Source organism: Pleurodeles waltl, chromosome 4_1 (genome assembly GCF_031143425.1).
Source record: "Pleurodeles waltl isolate 20211129_DDA chromosome 4_1, aPleWal1.hap1.20221129, whole genome shotgun sequence".
In the NCBI taxonomy this organism is placed as follows: Eukaryota; Metazoa; Chordata; class Amphibia; order Caudata; family Salamandridae; genus Pleurodeles; species Pleurodeles waltl.
The window spans coordinates 872280053-872302680 of record NC_090442.1 but is presented as its reverse complement, the minus strand read 5'-3'; the positions used below and the strand labels follow the sequence as shown (position 1 = coordinate 872302680).

At 53.1% G+C, this 22628-nt stretch overlaps 1 protein-coding gene across 2 annotated transcripts in view; it reads right to left on the bottom strand.

Annotated features, from left to right (window-relative positions):
- Positions 1-22628, bottom strand: part of LRRIQ1 (leucine rich repeats and IQ motif containing 1) — a 1566481-nt gene that overhangs the window by 79368 nt on the left and 1464485 nt on the right. For both annotated transcript variants that reach the window (XM_069229624.1, XM_069229625.1), the window contains one exon: positions 16242-16362. In XM_069229624.1, the coding sequence (XP_069085725.1) occupies positions 16242-16362 (121 nt within the window). The remainder of the gene's footprint in view (positions 1-16241; positions 16363-22628) is intronic.

The following is a 22628-nucleotide window of genomic DNA, read 5'->3' as shown; positions in this document are numbered from 1 at the left end:
CCCCAAAGACACCCCCGCTTCTCAGACGAAGAACTCAGGGTCATGGTGGAGGAAATCGTTCGGGTAGAGCCCCAGCTGTTCGGCACACAGATCCAATACACCAGCATTGCCCGGAGGACGGAGCTATGGCAGAGGATTGTCGACAGGGTCAACGCTGTGGGACAGCACCCCAGAAATCGGGAAGACATCAGGAAGCGATGGAACGACCTACGGGGGAAGGTGCGTTCCATGGTATCCAGGCACAACATCGCCGTGCAGAAGACTGGCGGAGGACCCCCACCTCAACCCCCACAATTTACAACATGGGAGGAGGAAGTCTTGAACATCCTGCATCCTGACGGCCTCGCAGGAGTCGGCGGAGGAATGGATACTGGTAAGTTGAAGCTTCACTACTGCTTCCCCCCCACCTGCATGCCAAATCATACCCCAACCCTCACCCCCATCCTCGAACCCCACCCTCACCCCCACCCCCATCCTCACCCCCACCCTCACTCCCACCACCATCCTCACCCCCACCACCATCCTCACCCCCACCCCCAGCACACCTATTCCCTGCCAATGTCTCACCATCACAACCCACACATCCAAAAACCTAGGCCTGCATGCGTCCACTAAGCATGGACACCCATCACCAAAGCATGCCCAATGCATATACACATCCCCCCCACAAGCCACCCTCACCAAAGCCCCCACACACGAATGCCAGCACTTGGGGACACGGGAACCCACAGATACACCCATATGCCACACATTGAAACTATAACCATACCTCTATACCCCTGCAGGACCCGACCGTCAACACACCGCCGCGGAGGGCCCAGAATTCTCCACACCCCCCACCCAAGAGGCCGTCAGCGATGACAGCAGCTCTGTCGACCTGGACACCGATGACCAGCCCGGACCATCGGGGACCTCTGGACAGTCGGTTCCCCTCACACAGGCCCAGGCCACTACAGACCCAAACCCCTCTGGGAACACCAGCACAGCTCCCACCCAGCGGGCCCATGCCTCTGTCTCCAGGGCGCGTCAATCTGCGGTGTGTCTACCACTACAGGGCACCCAGGATAACCCACCACCCCAACAACAACAGGGACCTGGGGGCAGTGGTAGTGGGCACACCGGCCAGGGGGCAAAGGCCCAGGGAAACAGGGCAACTCGGAGGGCAGCTGTGCGACAGGGGGGGGACGGGCCCAGGGAACCCACTCTCCACGAGGCCCTCACCACCATCATGGGAGCATACAACCGCTCCCAGGAGACGATGGCGACGGTACTGGCCCGGTTCCAGGAGATCCAGGTACTGCAGGAGGAACACTATCGGGGGTACAGGGAGGACATCAGAGCCCTCACCTACACCCTGGTTACCATGGTCGGGCTGCTGCAGGACCTCATCAACACCAGGACGGACACTCAACAACACCAAAGGGCCCCTGCCACTAGCCTGGACCAAGAACAGCCAACCACCTCCGCCGGCGCTAGTGGACAGGAGGCCCCCGCACAGCAGCAGCCCACCAGACCCCCACCTCCTGCAGGAGAAGAACCACCCCGCAAGAGGGCCCTGAGATCTCGCAAGAAGACAGAGTAGGATGTCAAGACCCCCGCCAGCAAAGGATACCACCTGATGTCATCCCACTGTCCCACATTGTCACCCTGTCCATCCTTGAACTGCCCATGCTCCATCTCTCCACAGGCCTCTGGACAATGCACCTGTGTGACTGTTACTCTGGACTCTGCCATGGACATTCCTTCACCATAGCCCCCACCCACTTGAAACCACCCATCCCATTTTGAGCACTAAAATAAACACCTATTTTGCACAAAACTATCTGGAGTCTGGCAGTGATTTCAAAATATTGTAATTGACATGACAGTGCAAATATGTCCTTGTACATAGTGAAGTCAACAAACAGCTGCCACAAAGCTGTAGTCCATGGGGAAACGAAGCACAGGACTCGTAGTGGGGACCCCAGATCTGAAATAGGGAGGGAAAAGCCACAACTCAGTCATCATGCACTGGGGCAAATAGACAGGCAGCAGAGATGCAGGAGAGTAGTTCAGATTTACTAAATTATCTTTGAATTGTTACCTGTGTCCTATTGGAAGTACTGTTCAATGATTCTGTCCCTGTTGTCTGTTTCAGCCCCGTCGTCTTCCTCCTCGTCACTCTCCACAGGTTCCACCGCTGCCACAACACCACCGTCTCGACCATCCTCCTGCAGGAAAGGCACCTGGCGGCGCAAAGCCAGGTTGTGAAGCATGCAGCAGGCCACGATGATGTGACACACCTTCTTAGGTGAGTACATTAGGGATCCACCTGTCATATGCAGGCACCTAAACCTGGCCTTTAGGAGGCCAAAGGTGCGTTCGATCACCCTCCTAGTACGCCCATGGGCCTCATTGTACCGTTCCTCTGCCCTGGTCCGGGGATTCCTTACTGGGGTCAGTAGCCACGACAGGTTGGGGTACCCAGAGTCCCCCAATAGCCATACACGGTGTCTCTCTAGCTGTTCCATCACGTAAGGGATGCTGCTATTCCTCAGGATGTAGGCGTCATGCACTGACCCTGGGAATTTGGCATTTACATGCGAGATGTACTGGTCAGCCAAACACACCACCTGGATGTTCATGGAATGGTAACTTTTTCTGTTCCTGTACACCTGCTCCCTGTCTCTTGGGGGAACCAAAGCCACATGGGTCCCATCAATGGCACCAATGACGTTGGGAATATGTCCAAGGGCATAGAAATCACCCTTCACTGCAGCCAATTCGCCCACCTCAGGGAAAATGATGTAGCTCCTCACGTATTTCATCAGGGCAGACAACACTCTGGATAACACCTTCGAAAACATGGGCTGAGACATCCCAGAAGCAATTCCCACTGTTGTCTGAAATGACCCACTTGCCAAGAAATGGAGTACTGACAGGACCTGCACCAGAGGGGGAATCCCTGTGGGTTGGCGGATGGGGGACATCAGGTCGGGCTCCAGCTGGGCACACAGTTCATGTATAGTGGCACGGTTAAGACGGTAGGTCAGGATAATGTGGCGTTCTTCCATTGTCGACAGGTCCACCAGCGGTCGGTACACGGGAGGATTCATCCGTATCCTCGCCAAACCCAGCGGACGGTGCCTAGGAAGGACAACATGGAGCACACAGTCAAGCAACCCACAGGTACGTACTCACAGCTAGCACAGTAAACGATTCTCTATGCAGTGAATGGCGTGTCTGAGTGGCTATGCAAGGCCTAGGCCTGTGTGACGCAGTTGAAATTGAGCCATGTGGACCCTCGAAATGGCGGCTGCCTGACCTGTGAAGTGTGACAATGGGATGTGAGGTCAATGCGCTGGCGTGGCACACCGCGGCGGGCGAAGACCGCGGCGCAAAGCCGCATTGGTTAACATTGAAGCCTATGGGTTTCAGGAGCCAATGGCGAAGGGCGCCGGCGGTGGCGGTACGCACCGCCGCGGTACGCACCGCCGCGGACGTGACCGCCATTTTCTATCTACTTATCCACTTGCGACTTGAACTTTCACAGGAGAGGACCTATACTGCAAGTGTTGCTGTGACCTCGGTCTGGAAGGGACAATGGCTGCTGCGCCTGGGGAAAGGGCCCCTGCCTTCACTGGAGAGGAGTTGGAGAAACTTGTGGATGGGGTCCTCCCCCAGTATGCGCTACTCTACGGTCCTCCAGACCAACAAGTGAGTTTAATTCAATCTGGATTTGGGGCCACTGGCTGGCTTGGGGGCCTGGCGGGGGGCCTGGCGGGGATGGGGGGCATGTTGGGGCTGGCGGGAGGCCTGGCGGGGGGCCTGGCGGGGATGGGGGGCATGTTGGGGCTGGCGGGAGGCCTGGCGGGGGGCCTGGCGGGGATGGGGTGCATGTTGGGGCTGGCGGGGGGCCTGGCGGGGATGGGGGGCATGTTGGGGCTGGCGGGAGGCCTGGCGGGGGGCCTGGCGGGGATGGGGGGCATGTTGGGGCTGGCGGGGGGCCTGGCGGGGATGGGGGGCATGTTGGGGCTGGCGGGGGGCCTGGCGGGGATGGGGGGCATGTTGGGGCTGGCAGGGGGCCTGGCGGGGATGGGGGGCATGTTGGGGATGGCGGGGGGCCTGGCGGGGGGCCTGGCGGGGATGGGGGGCATGTTGGGGCTGGCGGGGCTGGCGGGGGGCCTGGCGGGGGGCCTGGCGGGGATGGGGGGGCGTTGGCCCACTGGCAACGAAAATGCAGACAAACTTGAACGTGGTATTTCTCCCTCCCTGTACGTGTCACATAGGTCCGCGCCCATGAGAAGATCGGGATTTGGCGTGCCATCGCCAAGGAAGTCCGGACCCTGGGGGTCCACCATCGACGGGGCACCCACTGCCGCAAGAGGTGGGAGGACATCCGCCGCGGGACCAAGAAGACCGCTGAGTCTCTGCTGGGGATGGCCTCCCAACGTAGGCGGGGTGCCTGCCGTCAACTGACCCCCCTGATGTTCCGGATCCTGGCGGTGGCCTACCCTGATTTGGATGGGCGCGTGAGGGCAGCACAGCAGACACAAGGGGGTGAGTCCAAGCATTATCTACTCTGTTGTCGCGCAGTGGAGGTGTCTGGGTGGGGGAGGACGGCTGTGGGTCCCCCTAGGCCAGGGCGATATCTGTAGGCTGGGCACCCCCGTAAGCCCCTGTGTCCCCAGCCAACACCCTCAGTAGTGTGTCAGTACAGCCATCCCTGGTCCGTGTCATCCATGGGTGCAGTTGTCAACTCTAGGCGTGTAGGGCATGTTCCACGGAATGCGTAGCGGACCCCAAGTGCGCAACTTAGTGCAGGGGGCATCTGTGTCTGTCATGTCCGCTAACTGTACCGGAGATCCATGTACTCAATATCCCTTTATTTCTCTCCCCCCCCCCCTTTTTGTTTGTCTTTCTGTGCTTGTGTGCATCAGCATCATCAGGCGGAGGAGAAGTGGCATCGGGGCAGGAGGGAGCTGCATCTCACATGGCCCAGGAGGGCCATGCCACAGAGTCTGACTGGACCAGTGAGACGGAGGGCGAGGGGAGCTCCACAACGGGGACGACTGGACCCTGCAGCGACACGGACACGTCCTCGGAAGGGAGCTCCCTTGCGGGGGTGGCACCATCCGTGCCCCCCGCCATTACAGGTACAGCCGCCACCCAGCGCACCATCTCCGCCCTCCCAGCAGCCCCTCAGCGTTCGCCCCGTGCCCGCTCTGCCAGGAAGCCGGGCATCTCCTTCGCCCCAGGCACCTCAGGCCCTGCCCCTGTTACCCCCGCTGCCCTCAGTGAGGAGGTCATTGACCTCCTCCGAACGCTCATTGTTGGGCAGACTACCCTTTTGAATGCCATCCAGGGGGTGGAGAGGGAGGTTCATCGCAGCAATGCGTACCTGGAGGGCATTCATTCGGGTCAGGCTGCCCATCAGCGATCGTTCCAGGCTCTGGCCTCAGCACTGACGGCAGCCATTGTCCCTGTCTCCTGCCTCCCTCTACTAACTCCCTCCTCCCAGTCTCCTGTTCCTCTGCCTGTCCCACCCACACCATCATACCAGACTGCACACACCTCAACACCCAAGAGAAGCTCATCCAAACATAAGCACCACAGATCACGCAGACATTCACACACGCAACATTCCGATGCAGACATGCCAACAGTCACTACCACCTCTGTGACCCCCACCTCTTCGTCTCCCTCCTCCCTCCCTGTGACGTCTACACTCACACCTCCATTCACCTCACCATCAGCCAGTGTTTCCATCACCAGCACACCCTCCAGTCCAGTCCGCACACGTGCAGTCACCACCCCCACTGCCATTTACACGTCCCCTGTGTCCTCTCCCACTGTGTCTGTCACCCCCTCTTCCACACCACACAAACGCAGCCACCCACCCACCCAACAGCCATCCACCTCACGACAGCCTATCCCTCCTGCACCTGCACCCAAAGACAGCAAACGTGACTCACCTACAACCACATCCTCTCCCTCCACTCCCATTCCCACTGTACCTACCACTCTCCATTGTCCCAAGAAACTCTTCCTCGCCACTGCTAACTTCTTTCCTGACCCTGAGCCCCCCCCTCCTTCTCGTCGGGGTAAGAAGAGCACCTCAGCCACCACCAGCCCTGCAGCCCCCTTGACAAGGGTGCAGGGGTATTGGAGCCCACCAGCCCGCATGTCTGGATCTTCGCCCAGCAGCAAGGGGACAGCCAGCCCACCCCCTGGGAAGAGGAGCAGAAGGCGGAAGGGGCGCCGCAGGAGCCCGGCTTCTACATCCCCCCCGGACACCACCCAGACACAGTCACCAGCCACAGCTCCAAAGGGAGGAAAGGGCCACAGACTCCCGACTAAGGAGGGCAAGGGCAGCAAGTCGGAGAGGTCAGGCTGCAGGCCTGCTGCCCAGGAGGAGCCCACCACCCCCATAGCCGCTGGCCAGGGAGGACCCAGCCCAGCTGGCCAGGAGGGCCCCACCACCCACAGCCCAGGTGGGCATTGAAGGAGCACCATCCCCGCTGCCCAGGAGGGCACCACCAGGCAATGAGCAGTTGGCCATAGACCGGCCGCCGTCTCAAGAACCGCTGAACTGGGCCCCGCCGTCTCCAGCACCGCTGAACTGGGCCCTGCCGTCTCAAGAACCGCTGAACTGGGCCCCGCCGTCTCAAGAACCGCTGAACTGGGCCCCGCCGTCTCAAGAACCGCTGAACTGGGCCCCGCCGTCTCAAGCACCGCTGAACTGGGCCCCGCCGTCTCAAGCACCGCTGAACTGGGCCCGCCGTCTCAAGCACCGCTGAACTGGGCCCCGCCGTCTCAAGAACCGCTGAACTGGGCCCCGCCGTCTCAAGCACCGCTGAACTGGGCCCCGCCGTCTCAAGCACCGCTGAACTGGGCCCCGCCGTCTCAAGCACCGCTGAACTGGGCCCCGCCGTCTCAAGCACCGCTGAACTGGGCCCCGCCGTCTCAAGAACCGCTGAACTGGGCCCCGCCGTCTCAAGAATCGCTGAACTGGGCCCCGCCGTCTCAAGCACCGCTGAACTGGGCCCCGCCGTCTCAAGAACCGCTGAACTGGGCCCCGCCGTCTCAAGAACCGCTGAACTGGGCCCCGCCGTCTCAAGAACCGCTGAACTGGGCCCCGCCGTCTCAAGAACCGCTGAACTGGGCCCCGCCGTCTCAAGCACCGCTGAACTGGGCCCCGCCGTCTCAAGAACCGCTGAACTTGGCCCCGCCGTCTCAAGCACCGCTGAACTGGGCCCCGCCGTCTCAAGCACCGCTGAACTTGGCCCCGCCGTCTCAAGCACCGCTGAACTGGACCCCGCCGTCTCAAGCACCGCTGAACTGGGCCCCGCCGTCTCAAGCACCGCTGAACTGGGCCCCGCCGTCTCAAGAACCGCTGAACTGGGCCCCGCCGTCTCAAGAACCGCTGAACTGGGCCCCGCCGTCTCAAGAACCGCTGAACTGGGCCCCGCCGTCTCAAGAACCGCTGAACTGGGCCCCGCCATATCAAGCACCGCTGAACTGGGCCCCGCCGTCTCAAGCACCGCTGAACTGGGCCCCGCCGTCTCAAGAACCGCTGAACTGGGCCCCGCCGTCTCAAGAACCGCTGAACTGGGCCCTTCAAGGCAAGACCCGCTGAACTGGGCCCTTCAAGGCAAGAACCGCTGGCCCTTTGGCAGACGTGGCAGGGCAGGATCTGTCTCGGGCAGGGCTGCAGGATGTCCTCTGGCCAACATGCCTCCTCCAGTGGCAGTGGAGTCTGTTATGGACTGTTTGGACTGTGGCTTTGCTCTCCCCAGGATGGCCCAGTGGGCAGGCCACCCACTGTATGGACTGTATGGACTGTATGGACTGTGGCTTTGCTCTCCCCAGGATGGCCCAGTGGGCAGGCCACCCACTGTATGGACTGTATGGACTGTGGCTTTGCACTCCCCAGGATGGCCCAGTGGGCAGGCCACCCACTGTATGGACTGTATGGACTGTGGCTTTGCACTCCCCAGGATGGCCCAGTGGGCAGGCCACCCACTGTATGGACTGTATGGACTGTGGCTTTGCACTCCCCAGGATGGCCCAGTGGGCAGGCCACCCACTGTATGGACTGTATGGACTGTGGCTTTGCTCTCCCCAGGATGGCCCAGTGGGCAGGCCACCCACTGTATGGACTGTATGGACTGTGGCTTTGCACTCCCCAGGATGGCCCAGTGGGCAGGCCACCCACTGTATGGACTGTATGGACTGTGGCTTTGCTATCCCCAGGATGGGCCAGTGGTCATGGAGTCCCCTCGTGGATCTGGCGTCGTGTACTCAAGTGGCTGAGGTGCCCCCCCTTCCCTTCCCCCTGAGGTGCCTGTCCTATTTTCTTTCTGATGCCCCTGCAGTGTTCTCTCCGTGGAGTTCTTGTCGTGGGACTGGGCCTTGCCCCTTTGCACAGGACCCCTGTGGTCCACGGACAGTGGTTGGACTACATTTAGTAGCTGTATATATTTTGTACATAGTTTATTTATTTATTGGGATTACTGGTGTCCATATTTCAATATATCTGCCCGTTTATGATCTCTTCTTTTGGTCTTTGCATTATTTCGGAGGGGGGGGTTTGTGGGTTGTGACAGTGATCTGTGGGAATGCATTGATGTGTGTGTTGTAGTGGGTGTGGGTGGGTGGGTGTGTGCCGGTAATCTTTTCCCTCCCCTGTGTCGTAGGTGCAGTACTCACCGATGTCTTCCGCGCCGCCGGGCGTGCTCCTGGTACAGGAGCAGGTATAGGAGTGCGGGGATGACCTGCAACTCGGGTTCCATACTGCCGGAATCTCGCGTGGAGTGCGTAGAGGTGAGCGTTTTCCCGTTCGTAGTCTGTTTCCGCCGTGTTTTTATCGGCGGTGCTCCCGCCCCGGAAAAGGTGGCGGATTGGTGGGTCGTGATAGGGTGGGCGGTACATTGTCTGCCGCCTGGCTGTTGGCGGGGACCGCCGCGCTGTTTGTTTGTTCCGCCGTGGCGGGCGGAGTGTTACTGCGGCGGGCTGTGTTGGCGGTTCCCGCCAGGGTCAGAATTGCATATTTTGGACCGCCGGCCTGTTGGCGGCTTGGCCGCCGCATTATCACCGACCGCCAGGGTCAGAATGAGGGCCTAAGTACTGTTTTCATGTTTAAAAATTACAGGTAAGTAGAGAATTCAAACCTGTGTGCCTTTATGCACAATGCAATTCTATGGAGAGAAAAGTCAATAATGGATAAAGGTAAGTACAGTTGGTTTTGGGAGTTTACCTTCTGGAATTAGAGATGTAGGGGCCTAAGGTCCAAAGAAGAACCAGCGGTTCACCGGGAGCTCCCCGAATTCCACCGGGAGCTGGATGCTGGTGTAGTTGTAGCTGGGCCTGTCACGAAGAAGGGGGCCCACCTAAAAAGAGGCTGCATGGGGGACTTGGGGACAAGTCAGAGAGCTCACAAATGGGGGCTTGAGTTGCAAGGGGCCTTAGAGCAAGGTGGCACAGTCAATTATTTGGGACCTAGGCCAGGCGGGTCACATACAGAGTGGATAGGGCAGCTGGGCTCTGTGCGCAAAAGTGCTCCTCAATGTCAGGGACAGCCAGCTGGTAGGGGCAAAACCGGGACAGCTGGGCCACTCACGAATTGGGTCTCAGTGATGCTGATGTCCCTTGACTCCTGCTTGGTCCTGGTGCAGTGAGAATCCTGACTGGACCACCACAGTTGGTGCTTGGTGCAGAGCGCCTGGTACCCCGGGGATTGCTGCTGCCATTCCAGTGGGTCCTGCTGTCATCACACTTGGCGGGGAGACAGTCCTCGTCCTCCAGATCACTGGTACCTCTCCCTGGTTGTCTGTGGTGTTGGTCAAGCCGGGGAGCTGTATGGCAGTGGGCCGTACTGTGCTTTTCTGAGCCTGTTGACTGAAGGAAAGTAGCTCCTCTACTCCAAGGAAGACTGGCGGTGGTTTCGAAGTGCTGGTAGGCTACCCGAGGCTTTGGCAGTTGTCCAACTTGCATGACGAGTCACTCTGTTGTGACTGCTGAGAGAGGTGCGGGGCAGGGTTTAGCACCAAACTGTCCACAGCTCTTCTGCTGTTCTCACCAGGCAGTGGATCTTCGTCCTTCTCTATATCCCTCGAATCCGAGTTCCTGAGCTCAGGGATGCACCTAAATACTCAATTTAGGGGTGTTACAGGAAGTGCCAGGTAGACGCCAATGGGTTGCCTAACTTTAGGGTGACTACACACTCTATATGACTACTTCCGTTGATAATTGGGCATAACCCTGACCCTAGAATGCTAATTCCATCCAAAATAAGATTAAGGAATTTGCAAAGTGGTGTCCACATCAGCTGGTCCACCATAGGGGTGGGACTGGCATGATGTGGTCACACCTCCTAATATTACTAATTCTTCTCCTTGTCCTGCCACCAAAAAGTGTGTTCAGGACAGGGGGGTGATCATCTCCTCCATCTGGCGAGACCTGGGTCACGTTATGAAGGCTTCCCACCCTGGAATGTCCATCCTGTCAGGAAGAGGTGATACCACCACCGCACAGAGCAGGCTTTTGCTCCTGGCCTCCGAGCCCTCACCTCAACAGGTCAAAAATCTGTCTAGGGTGGCTGTACTGGTTAGACCAGTCAGTTAACAAGCTAGCAGTCAGTAGGTTTTCAGGGGGCACCTCTAAGGTGCCCTCTGGATGCATGTATTAATAAATCCATCACTGGTTCCAGTGAGGGTTTATTAATAAGAAATGTTTGATACCAAACAGCCCTATGTTCAGAGAAGCCATCGTGTAGCTGGGGAACTCGAAGTGACCAGTGTCCAGCACATGCATTTAAAATGGATTCCCGAATTGACAAAGACATAGGAGTGGCATGTTTGCTCATGCATATATGCCCTCAGTTGTAATATAATGCACCCTGCCTTAGGACTGAAGGCCAGGTGACTTACAGATATTGCAAGCAGTGTTTTAGGGGACATGGCACACAAATGTGTGCAATGTTATTTTCAATTTTGGGAGCACCTTGTCACACAACCGGCAATGGCAGTCTGCATAAGGCTGGTGCTTGGTCCCTCAGAGTGGCACAAGTTGTGCTGCAGCTCTGAGGGGCCCTCTTTAGTACCCATGCCCTAGGTACCAGTGTTAGCATTTCCTAGGGACTTACAGAGGTGCCAAAGCGTCTAGTCACTTGGGGATCAAATTACCACATGTCTCTTTTTTGGGGAAGGAACACTGCCACTAGTGACCTGGTTAGCAGCAACCCAGTGCACTTCAGTGAAAGTTGCACTTACAAACCAGGCAAAAAGTGGGGCAGTACTGCAACCAGAACCCAGGTCCCTACATCCACTTTAACCTTACCTTTTTTCAGTGACATCATCTGTTTTTTTAATGTAAAATAATATTGTATTACATTATATTTGCAGCCAATCCCCCACCTACACCTACAGCCTTTGGCCATGCACTGAGTGGCTTGGGCTGCATGGCCTGCCTCCAATCCCTGCAGGCGGTAGAGCCTTGGTGAGCGGGAAATCACCAACTGACCCTCATCCCATGTTCTTCCACTTTTTTAGGGTTTTTTTTTTTGTCCTGCGGGACTTCCCAGGAGCACAGGGGCCTTTACTGACTCCTGTGGGACTCCCGCAGGACCACTCTGGTGCTGACTATCTCCAGCCGGAGTCCTTTGAGACAGGGATGAGCCAACAAAATAGTTTTTTCCCCTTGGGTGGACTTTCTGGGTCCTCCTCCACAAGGGCTAGGGCATCATGGTATCTCTACCTTGTCCCCTTCTATGTTTGACCAGAGTTCCAGAGTCCTGTAATGCCAGCCACAACATTTATCTTCATGTTGTGGCTGATGCTCCCTTGCGTCTGGAGAAAGCTAAACCTCTCTGAAAAACTGTGGTGACTGCGAGGCACGTATCAGGGGTTGCTTTTATTCATTCCAGGTTGGTTTGGGTGATATTTTAACAATCCAAAGCTGTGGTACTGTCCCTGGAGTGGTGAAAAGCTTGTGTCATTTTACAGCTCTGCATGGACGGCACGAGCTAATTCTATGCTTGAAGACTTTGCTGTATGAATGCCAAAAGACTTTGGGCCTGATTTAGAGTTTGGCAGAGGGATTACTTCCTCACAAACGTGACCGATATCCCGTCAACCGTACTACGATCTCCATGGACTATAATGGGATCACATTTGTGATGGAGTAACCCGTCCGCCAAACTCTAAATCCAGCCAATTGTCCCTCTCTAGCTTGGTGTGGATGGCACTGTATAAATCCTATGTTTAAAAAACTGTGCTAGAAAAACAGCAATTTGAGGTGAGCAAATTTAGAGAGTTGCTGGTGTTGTAGGATGCTCTATATAGGATCTGTTCTCCACCTAAACTTATATATATTACATATATAGTCAGGTCTACGTTTCCATAGTAAATGCCTTTATTGGCTTGCTAACAACTTTGGTACAATTTGACGAATCTTCATGAAACTACTTTCCAAACAAGAGCTTTATTTTGGTTTGCTCGTTCCTCCAACATTTCAGGGTGATCTGTTAAGGGTTTGTGGGAGCTGAGAAAAAAATGGGGAGGTCCCAAAAATGCGAAATCTCAAAGCACTTTCCATAAACCTTTTTGGAATGCAATATTGTATAAATTGTTGGATGGAATTACACCACATTTATGAGGAAGCTAGACCTTGTTACAGAAAGTGTGCTTTTGTGATTTGGTGTAAATCTGTTCAGTAGTTTTTGAGAAATTAAGGTACAAGAATATTTGTATATCTGTATGGTTGAGTTTGAGGGACTCTGGCAGGAGTGCCACATGCACAACTTTAAAAAATAGAATGTTCTGATTGGCCTAGTGGGCTTTTTTCCCTTGGGACATCTCACTCCCTAAGGGGTACTCTAATTGGCATCTCACTCCCTAAGGGGTACTCTAATTGGCTGCTGCAACATGAAAGAAAATGTTGCAGTAGCCATTTCAGGGCTCTGGTGAATTAGTCCACTTGTCCTGAAAAAATACAAAAAACAGATATAAGGGTAAGGGTAGGGATACCCTGCCCCTTATCCCTTGTGGGGTACCCCTTGGGTCACCATTATTATTATTATTTTTGTTGCCCTTTGCGTTGCTCCCATTGGATTGTGGAGAAAAAATGCTTGCCTTTTTAAAAATAATAATAATATGACACATATGGTGAGCCAGGGCACGGGGTCAATAAATATAGTTGTTTGGGGAGAGGAACTCTATCCCTTTGGGCATCCAAATTTTTCAAAAGGGCAGGGTGGACTGCAGTCCCTCCTTCTGCCAAGCAGCCTCTAGGACCCCATCCACTGGGGCACAGCATAAAGTGAAAGGGGAGGGGGTGTGCTGCCCCTTTCCCAAAGGCCTCTTAAGGCATCGGGAAACCCATCCCTTGGGGCTGAATTTATTTTAAAAGAGGAGGATAGGGGAGCTGCGTGCAGCCATCTCCATCTGGAGCCTCATCCCCTGGGGCATAATCCTTCAGGTTCCTGGTGAGCCCACCTCTGGGACACTATGGTTTCTGCCTGGGAGAGTGCAGACATACCCTGTCTGCACTCTCTCAGACAGGGAAGTCAACTTTGCTCCTGCCCGGCGTGAGCAGTTAAAAAAATGCTGCTCCCACCTGGGCAGACGCAAAGAGAAAGTGCTGACTCATGTCAGCACACAGTATGGTGCTGGCTAGGGAGCTGTCAGGGGCCTCGGGCCCCGAGTTCCCCCCAGCTGCTAATGATGCCTGCATTTTTAAAAAAAAGTGTAAACAGCTGGGGATGTAGGTCCCCTTGTGCTCCCTCTGTGGCCCTCAACCAAAATTAAACATGGGGGTGTCCTGGGTGGGCACATGGACACTCACAACAAATATTAATAAAAAACAAGTGAAGGGGCCGCTCATTTACTATTCACTGCTCCTTGAAGGAGCGCCCAATAAAGCCCTTCGAGGGCTGTTGACACTTATTTTTTTCTAACTTGGTTATATTCCTAGTAGGGGCAGGGGCACAACAAAGCATTATTTTTTTTAAGTTGTGGGGTGCTCCATATAAAGAAGCTGCTCTGCGCCTAAACTTGGAAACTACCCAGAGTTCATTGCATCCTTTTTTTTTCTTTATTTGGCATATATCAGCACTCTGAGCCTGAAAAGGTATTATATATATATATATATATATATATATATATATATATATAAAGACTTCAGGTAACTATTTTTATTTTGTAATGTTATATAAAAGTTAACATCCACTAACAATAAAAAGATGCCTTGAAATGATGGTCTTGCACAGTATATCCCCAGCATTGACAAGTGAGTGAATTTCTGTTCTGGCTAGCTGTCTTCAGTGATAGCACCTCTGGAGGAGCCAAAGGCTGATGAAAAACGACACGCGGCTCCAGCTACACAAGTGCATTGGACCACCAGGAGAGGCACCCGTATCAGAATCTGGGATATTGTTGTGATTCATGTACATGGAAGGAGAAAGGAACACGTCCAGCGGTTTTATATCCAGATCTATAAATAGCTGCTCTAATTGTTCATACTGATGAGGTCTTTGCTTTTTTATTCAACCCACTGGTTTGAAGGCTTGTGTTCTATAGAAGAAGGGTGCAGCTGAGATTTAAGTACAGCACGGTGGGGCTCTGTGCTGCTCCATGCCTCAAATCTAATTCAGGTGCTGAGCACCAATAACAATGCCAAGGTAACTTTTGAGTGCGGAGTATTCAGCTGTTACCAGTTTCACTGTCTACACCGCCCTGGAGTGGGACTCCTTCCCAACAAGGACTCAAACGTAAAAGAGGCAAAATAGGATCGGTCAACCTACCTACCTCTCCAATTACCATATGGCTGTAATGTTGTGGACCCACAATGTCAATGCCATTTCAAGGAAGAAATGACTGAGGTCTAGTAAATAGCTAACCAGAACGAAAAATTAACTGTTGTATAAAGTCATAGTACTGGCCAATCTGTGTGTTCTGATGCCACAACCATTAGTGCGAAGAGGCCCTTCCTTATGGCCTGATTATAGTCCCCAAACTTCATTATCAGGTATTAAATTATCGATGTTCAGAGGCCTGAAAAGCACTTTCCACATCTGACAAAGTAGTTTAGATCTTTCCAGTATTGTTTTTAAGTAAGTGGAAGTTTTAGAGCATCATATGGGACCGCAAGAATAAATATTAGATGAAGATGCTCTCTGTTATTATTGAAATTGCTGCAGTGATTCATAATTATGTCAATTAAGGATCATCAGCCAATCCTCATGAAAAGTAAAGCATTACAACAACATTACCACAGAGACATTTAAAATATGCATTCTTCTGCATATAGATGCAGAAATGGTGCAAGGAGTTTCAATACTTCAAGCAAAATAGAAATGTGCATGCTGGAGAGCTCCCCGTGTTCTTACGGGGTGGGGGGCTTCTGTCCTAATTATGTGATACCAATATGTGGTGCTTTTATACCTTACCTCGCCTTGCACTGAAGGCCCCAAGCAGTATAACTCCCCTTGCTTCTCTGTGAGCTCTGTATATAGTCCCTGAAGTCAATAGCGCGTTTAACTCTCTCTCACCTCTGGTGCAGCTCTCGGCTGCTTAATGTAGTTAGGTCGACGTTTTATAGTGTTCCCATAATAAAATAAATATAGATCAAAGTGAAATAACTCTTCCTTTCAATATGGGCCCGGCTGGACCGGAAGACATCTCTTGTATCTTCAAAACACGATCACAAATAATCAAAGAAATATGAGTGGTGTTCTACATATATACGATACCAAACCGCTGTCGTCAATTCTTGCAGAGACATTTCCATCGAGGAAAAGTGCCAAAACGAAAGTTGTAAATAATGAGAAACGACAAAATTACTTTTCTATTAGCGTCTATCAATAGTGTAGTGTAAATTGTAGTTCAAGAAAAGTGCAAAACTGCCCAACACCAATGGGAAAAATATATTTTAAAAGTACACTTGTTAAAAAATATTTTTCACAAATCTTCGCTTTTCAGGTCACAGTGGCTTTAAGCCTCGACTGGTAGTAAGTCAGCCCGGTCTACTTGCAGTATTTGCCACGCAAGAGATGGGCAAAAACTGTTTGATTCTGCCCTTCAACTAGTAATAGAATAATTATTTGTAAGACGGTTATGTTTTTCATTTCATAATATAGGTTTAGTCAGACGTTCTGGTCAGTGGTGTTGCTACCCCTATCTGTGAAAAAATGTTCCTCGACATTAAGACTCAGCAGCCATTCACGCGATGTCAATAGATCTTGTGAGAAAACCGCAACTTACTGGAAGATCCCGCTGAGTGTCTGTGTGCCTGGCTGGGCCTTTCCGAGCTCTGAGTCAAAGCACTGGCGCTGGTCACGGACACGAGGTCGACGTCCATGGGCTCTCTGCCGACAAGGCTTGCCTGGGAGCAGTGGGGGAGAATGTATACAATCATGAAACCACACTATGACATGCTGTCGATGCAGCTCATGTTACCCCCACATAAACAAACAGGCCATGTCAAACAAGCGCCTTCAAACCCCATGGCCCCGCAGAACAAATGCACTATGTCAAAGCACTTTTGTAAATAAGAAACGATTAAAAAATTGTGGCTTGCAGAGCGAGTCGGCTCGGCAACAAAAGGAAACACGTCGGCGTAGTCGTTCTGCAGGAAAGCAATCTTGCAGACAACTGATGAAACATTAAACAGCTTAAGGTCTTTTACGGGGCGGTGTACAATTTAAGAGCTCGTTATATGCCAGATATGCCACGGAGCATTATTTCTGGGTATATGTAAGTGCTATCCAGAGTAGGGCTCGGTTAGACCAATCAAGCCATTTTCTATTTCAGCTGCAGCTCGTTAGCCTGGGCCGCTGAGATGTGGGCTCATCATGGAAGAGCGGAATGAAGGAAAATGCAGCACACCACTCAGAAGGAAACAGTTCATGTTAAGTATGGATTCATGCATTTCAAACCGTGCACACCGCATGCACCGAACTGCTATTGATTATGGCTATGTTACCACTGTAGTACCGAATAACACCACTGGGATGGATAACAGTGATCTTGACCAGGGTGCTACTGGACAACCCCACCTGTATAGGAAGCGCTATGCAGAAAGTAATTATTATGATAGAACTAGGCACATGGGCAAATGCATTCAGGAAACACTAGCTGCAGAACCTAGGAGGTAGCACCGATTTGTGTCCCATAAGAACGAGTTACTTACCTTCGGTAACGACTTTTCTGGTGGATACATTAGCTACCTGTGGATTCCTCACCTAATGAATACTCCCATGGCGCCAGCATTCGACGGAAATCTTCTTACTAGTCTCTGCACGTCGACGAGGACGTCACTCTAGCCCACGCGACGCCGTCTGACGTCATACAGGCAATAAGAGGTCCTCGACGACGTGCGGACGTCAGTACCAATCATTTTTTATGTGCATGAGAACAACCAGGCAATGCAATGAAAGAGCAAGGCAACATCCGATTATATTGTAAAAATACACAACATTGCGTGAATAACTGTAAATCTTTTATATATATATATATAACTCTCTCTTTTTTAAAAAAATATATACACACATCAAGTATATACACAAAGATATATACATATATATAAATATATTATATACAACATCTATTGCACCCTTAAAGACTAAGAGGAGCGCACTCAAGGATTACTTGGAAAGACCAGAAAGGCAACGGGGAGGCGGGTGGGACCGTGAGGAATCCACAGGTAGCTAATGTATCCACCAGAAAAGTCGTTACCGAAGGTAAGTAACTCGTTCTTCTGATGGATACAACTACCTGTGGATTCCTCACCTAATGAATAGAGTCCCAAAGCAGTACCACGCCCGGCGGTGGGTGCCTAAATGGTCAAACCAAGAAATCCTGCAGCACTGACCGTGCAAAATGGCCGTCCCTTCTAACCTCAGAATCCAAACAGTAATGTTTTGCAAAAGTGTGAAGTGACGACCAAGTTGCGGCCTTGCAGATGTCAACCACAGGAACACCCCTGGCCAAGGCCGAAGTGGCCGACTTAGCTCTGGTGGAATGAGCTCTAATGCCCTCAGGAGGATCCTTCTTTGCCAAAGAGTAACAGATTTTAATGCAAAGAACAACCCACCTAGATAGTGTTCTCTTGTGGACTGCCTTTCCTCTCCTCTTGCCCACGTATCCAATAAACAGCTGATCCTCCAGCCTGAAATCCTTTGTTCTATCAATAAAGAAGCTCAACGCTCTCTTTGGGTCCAGACGGTGCAGTCTTTCTTCCTCTTTGGAAGGATGAGGCGGAGGATAGAACGTGGACAAAGTAATTGCCTGAGCCAAATGGAAGGGTGAAACAACCTTCGGGAGAAAAGCAGCCTTGGTCCTCAACACCACCTTATCCCCATAAAAAGTTGTATAAGGGGGCTTTACTGATAAGGCCTGCAACTCACTCACTCTCCTTGCTGATGTTATAGCTACCAGGAAGACTGTTTTTAAAACCAAATACCTTAAGGGGCAAGAATGCATAGGTTCAAAAGGGGACCCCATAAGGAAAGTCAGGACCAAGGACAAATCCCATTGCGGCATAACGAATGGTTTTGGAGGATATTTATTTAGAAGACCTTTCAGGAATCTGATAACAATAGGGGATTTAAATAAAGATGGTTGGTCTGGAAGACATATGAAGGCTGACAAGGCCGATAAATAACCCTTAATGGTAGTCACTGCACAACCTTTCTGCGCTAGAGACAGAGCAAAAGACAAAATGTCCGATAAATGAGCATGCAAAGGATCAATCGGCCTCTCTCCACACCACGCAACAAATTTAGACCATCTATTAGGGTAGATAGATTTAGTGGAGTGTCGCCTGGCCGCTAATATAACATCCACTACCTCAGGCGGGAGAGAGAAGGAACTCAGGTTGCCCCGTTCAATCTCCAGGCATGTAGGTGCAGACTCTGGAGGTTGGGGTGTAGAACCTGCCCCTGCGACTGCGAGAGGAGGTCTGCCCTGAAAGGGAGACGGAGCGGAGGGCACATTGAGAGTTGGAGAAGGTCGGAGTACCATACCCTCCTTGGCCAATCTGGAGCTATTAGGATGACTAGAGCCCGGTCCTTGGCGAATCTTCCTCAATACTCGAGGAATCAAGGGTATGGGAGGAAACGCGTAAAGCAACTGGCCGCACCAGGTTATTTGAAACGCGTCCCCCAACGCTCCCTGCATCGGATACTGGAGGCTGCAGAATAATGGACAATGCGCGTTCTCTCGAGTGGCAAACAGATCTACCCGAGGAAACCCCCACCTCTGGAAGATTAAACAGACTTGATCTGGATGGAGACGCCACTCGTGGTCTGCCGAGAATTGGCGACTGAGACTGTCCGCACGCACGTTCAAGACTCCGGCCAGATGGTTTGCTATCAAGCAAATCCGATGGTCCTTTGCCCAGGACCATAGTCGAAGAGCTTCTCTGCAGAGAAGGTACGACCCCACTCCTCCCTGCTTGTTTATGTACCACATCGTGGTAGTATTGTCCGTTAGGACCTGTACCGACTGACCACGAAGGGAAGGGAGGAAGGCCTTGAGAGCCAGACGTACAGCCCGTAACTCTAACAGATTGATGTGAAACATCTGTTCCTCTGGAGACCAAAGACCTTTGATCTCCAGATCCCCCAGATGAGCTCCCCACCCTAGAGTGGAAGCATCCGTTATGACTGTGGCCACTGGTGGCGACTGCTGGAACGGCTTTCCTTGTGAAAGATTGTTGCTTGCAATCCACCACTTCAAATCCACAGCAGCATCTCTGGAGATCTTGACAGTACTCTCTAGATCCCCTTTGTGTTGAGACCACTGCCTTCGGAGGCACCACTGAAGAGCCCTCATGTGCCAGCGAGCATGCGTGACCAACAGAATGCAGGAGGCAAACAGACCGAGCAGACGAAGGACCTTGAGGACTGGAACTACCGCTCCATTTCGAAACATTGGAACCAAATCCTGAATATCTTGAATCCGCTGAGGCGGAGGAAAGGCCCGACCCAATGTTGTATCCAGTACTGCCCCTATGAACAGGAGGCGCTGAGAGGGCTCTAGGTGAGATTTGGGCTCGTTCACCGAAAAACCCAGGTCGAACAACAACTGGGTTGTTGACTGCAGATGATGCGACACAAGCTCCGGGGACTTGGCTTTGATCAACCAGTCGTCCAAGTAAGGGAATACTGCTATCCCCTTCCTTCTGAGTTCTGCCGCAACCACCGACATCACCTTCGTGAAGACTCGAGGTGCTGAAGTAAGACCAAACGGAAGGACCGCAAACTGATAGTGTTGCGATCCCACCACAAACCGGAGATACTTCCTGTGTGACTTGAGTATCGGGATATGAAAGTAAGCATCCTGCAAGTCGACAGACACCATCCAGTCTTCCTTGTTCAACGCCAAAAGCACCTGTGCTAGGGTCAGCATCTTGAATTTTTCCTGCTTGAGGAACCAATTCAAGATCCTCAGGTCCAGAATTGGTCTCAAACGACCATCCTTCTTGGGAATCAGGAAATACCTTGAGTAACATCCTCGACCCCTCTCCTGCTCTGGGACCAACTCCACCGCGCCCTTGGAAAGGAGGGCTTGTACCTCCTGTTCTAACAACAGGAGGTGTTCTTCTGAACAATAAGAAGGGCGGGGCGGGATGAAGGGCGGGAACTCCCGAAAGGGAAGGGTGTAGCCTTTTCCCACAATACTGAGAACCCAAGTGTCCGTTGTAACAGTCTTCCATTTGGTGAGAAAATGCTGTAATCTTCCCCCTACAGGAGAGGAGTGAGTGGGAAATGGTGGAAGCCTAAGGCTGCTTCCCCTGCTGCACCCCGCCAGAGGATGAGGAAGAGGCAGAGTGCTGCTGAGAGGCTCCTCTGGTGCGGACCCTACCTCTCCCCCTGAAAGATCTATAGGGATGGGAAGAGGCAGGTTGCTGATATCTTTCCCGAAAGGAAGAGGAGGAAGAGCCACGCCCAAATCCACGAAACCTCCTGAAAAATCTGGAAGAGGCCGTGGAAGAAGGAGCTTGGAGCCCTAACGACTTAGCCGTGGCCCTGCTTTCCTTAAAACGTTCCATGGCCGAATCAGCCTTGGCTCCAAACAGTTTGTCCCCATCAAACGGGAGATCCAACAATGTGGACTGTACATCTGCAGAAAAGCCCGAGTTACGGAGCCAGGCCTGTCTCCTTGCCACCACAGTTGTGCCCATTGCTCTGGCTACCGAGTCGGTGGTATCCAGTCCCGTCTGGATAATCTGGGTCGCAGCAGCCTGGGCATTTGAGACAAGATCCAAAAGACCCTGGGGAAGCTCTGTAAACGATGAGGAAATGTCATCCATCAGAGCATGAATATACCTCCCCAGGATACAGGTTGCATTGGTGGCTTTTAACGCCAGACTGCAGGACGAAAAAAATTTCTTCGACTGCGCCTCTAGCTTCTTTGAATCTCTGTCCCCAGGCACCGTCGGGAAAGAACCAGGCGCTGACTTGGCTGAACAGGAGGCCTGCACCACCAAGCTCTCCGGCGTAGGGTGCCTAGATAGAAACCCAGGGTCAGTCGGAGCCGCCCGATACCTCCTGGCCACGGCTCTGTGAACTGCTGGGGAAGATGCCGGCCTCTTCCACACCTCTATCACCGGATCCAGCAGAGCGTCATTAAATGGCAACAGAGGCTCCGCCGCAGCTGAGGCCGGATGTAGCACCTCTGTTAAAAGGTTTTGTTTAGCCTCCACCACCGGCAAAGGCAGGTCCAAAAAACTAGCTGCCTTCCGTACCACTGCATGAAAGGAAGCAGCCTCCTCAGTATACTCCCCCGGGGACGAAAGATCCCACTCAGGGGAAGTGTCCAGCCCACTGGCCGACTCCAGTCCACGCAGCCCATCACCCGAGTCCTCTAGCTCTCCTTCCTCCAGGGCTCGTTGGTACTCCTGCTCTTCTAATACACGGAGAGCACGTCTCCTGGAATGAAGTCGCTGTTCAATACGCGGAGTCGACAATGCCTCCGCCGAAGTCGAAGATCGGCGCCGATCTTCAGAAGCCACCGATGCCGCGTCCGGCGCCACAGGTAACTTCGGCGCCGACAAAAGAGCAGCTGAAGCAGATGGACCCACCGGAGTCACAGGCCGAAATCCCGACTTCGACGTCGACGGGATGGAAATCCCCGGGGCCAATCCTTCTGAAGCCACCGGAGCGGCCACCGGCGCCGACACTGGCGCCGAGCCCACGTTCCCAAAAGGGAGAAAGGGCATAAAGGGTGCCGGCCGAAGAGGCGCAGGATCACCCAAAGAAAAGGCCAAAGGCCCAGCCGGAGCACTCCCTGGAGCCATCTGTTGGAAGATGGCATACATCGCATTCAAGAATGCGGAACTATCGGCTCCAGGGGTGGGAAAAGCCGGATACTGAGGTGCCTGTCTCGGAGGCGACCCCGACGCCGGCCTCGGCGTCTGCGCCGGAGAAAACACCTGAGGCTCCAATACCTCAATCACCGACGCCTGTCCAGGTGAAGTCGGAGACGCCGGAGAGGGCAACGGCGTCGAAGGATGCGGCGTAACCGTGGGACTGATCTCCCATGTCCTTCGGCGCCGATCCGAAGACCTGGAACGAGTCTCCTTCGAATGACGCCGAGATTCTCTACGGCGCCGGGAGTCTCGATGACGCCGATGTCTTGGAGAAG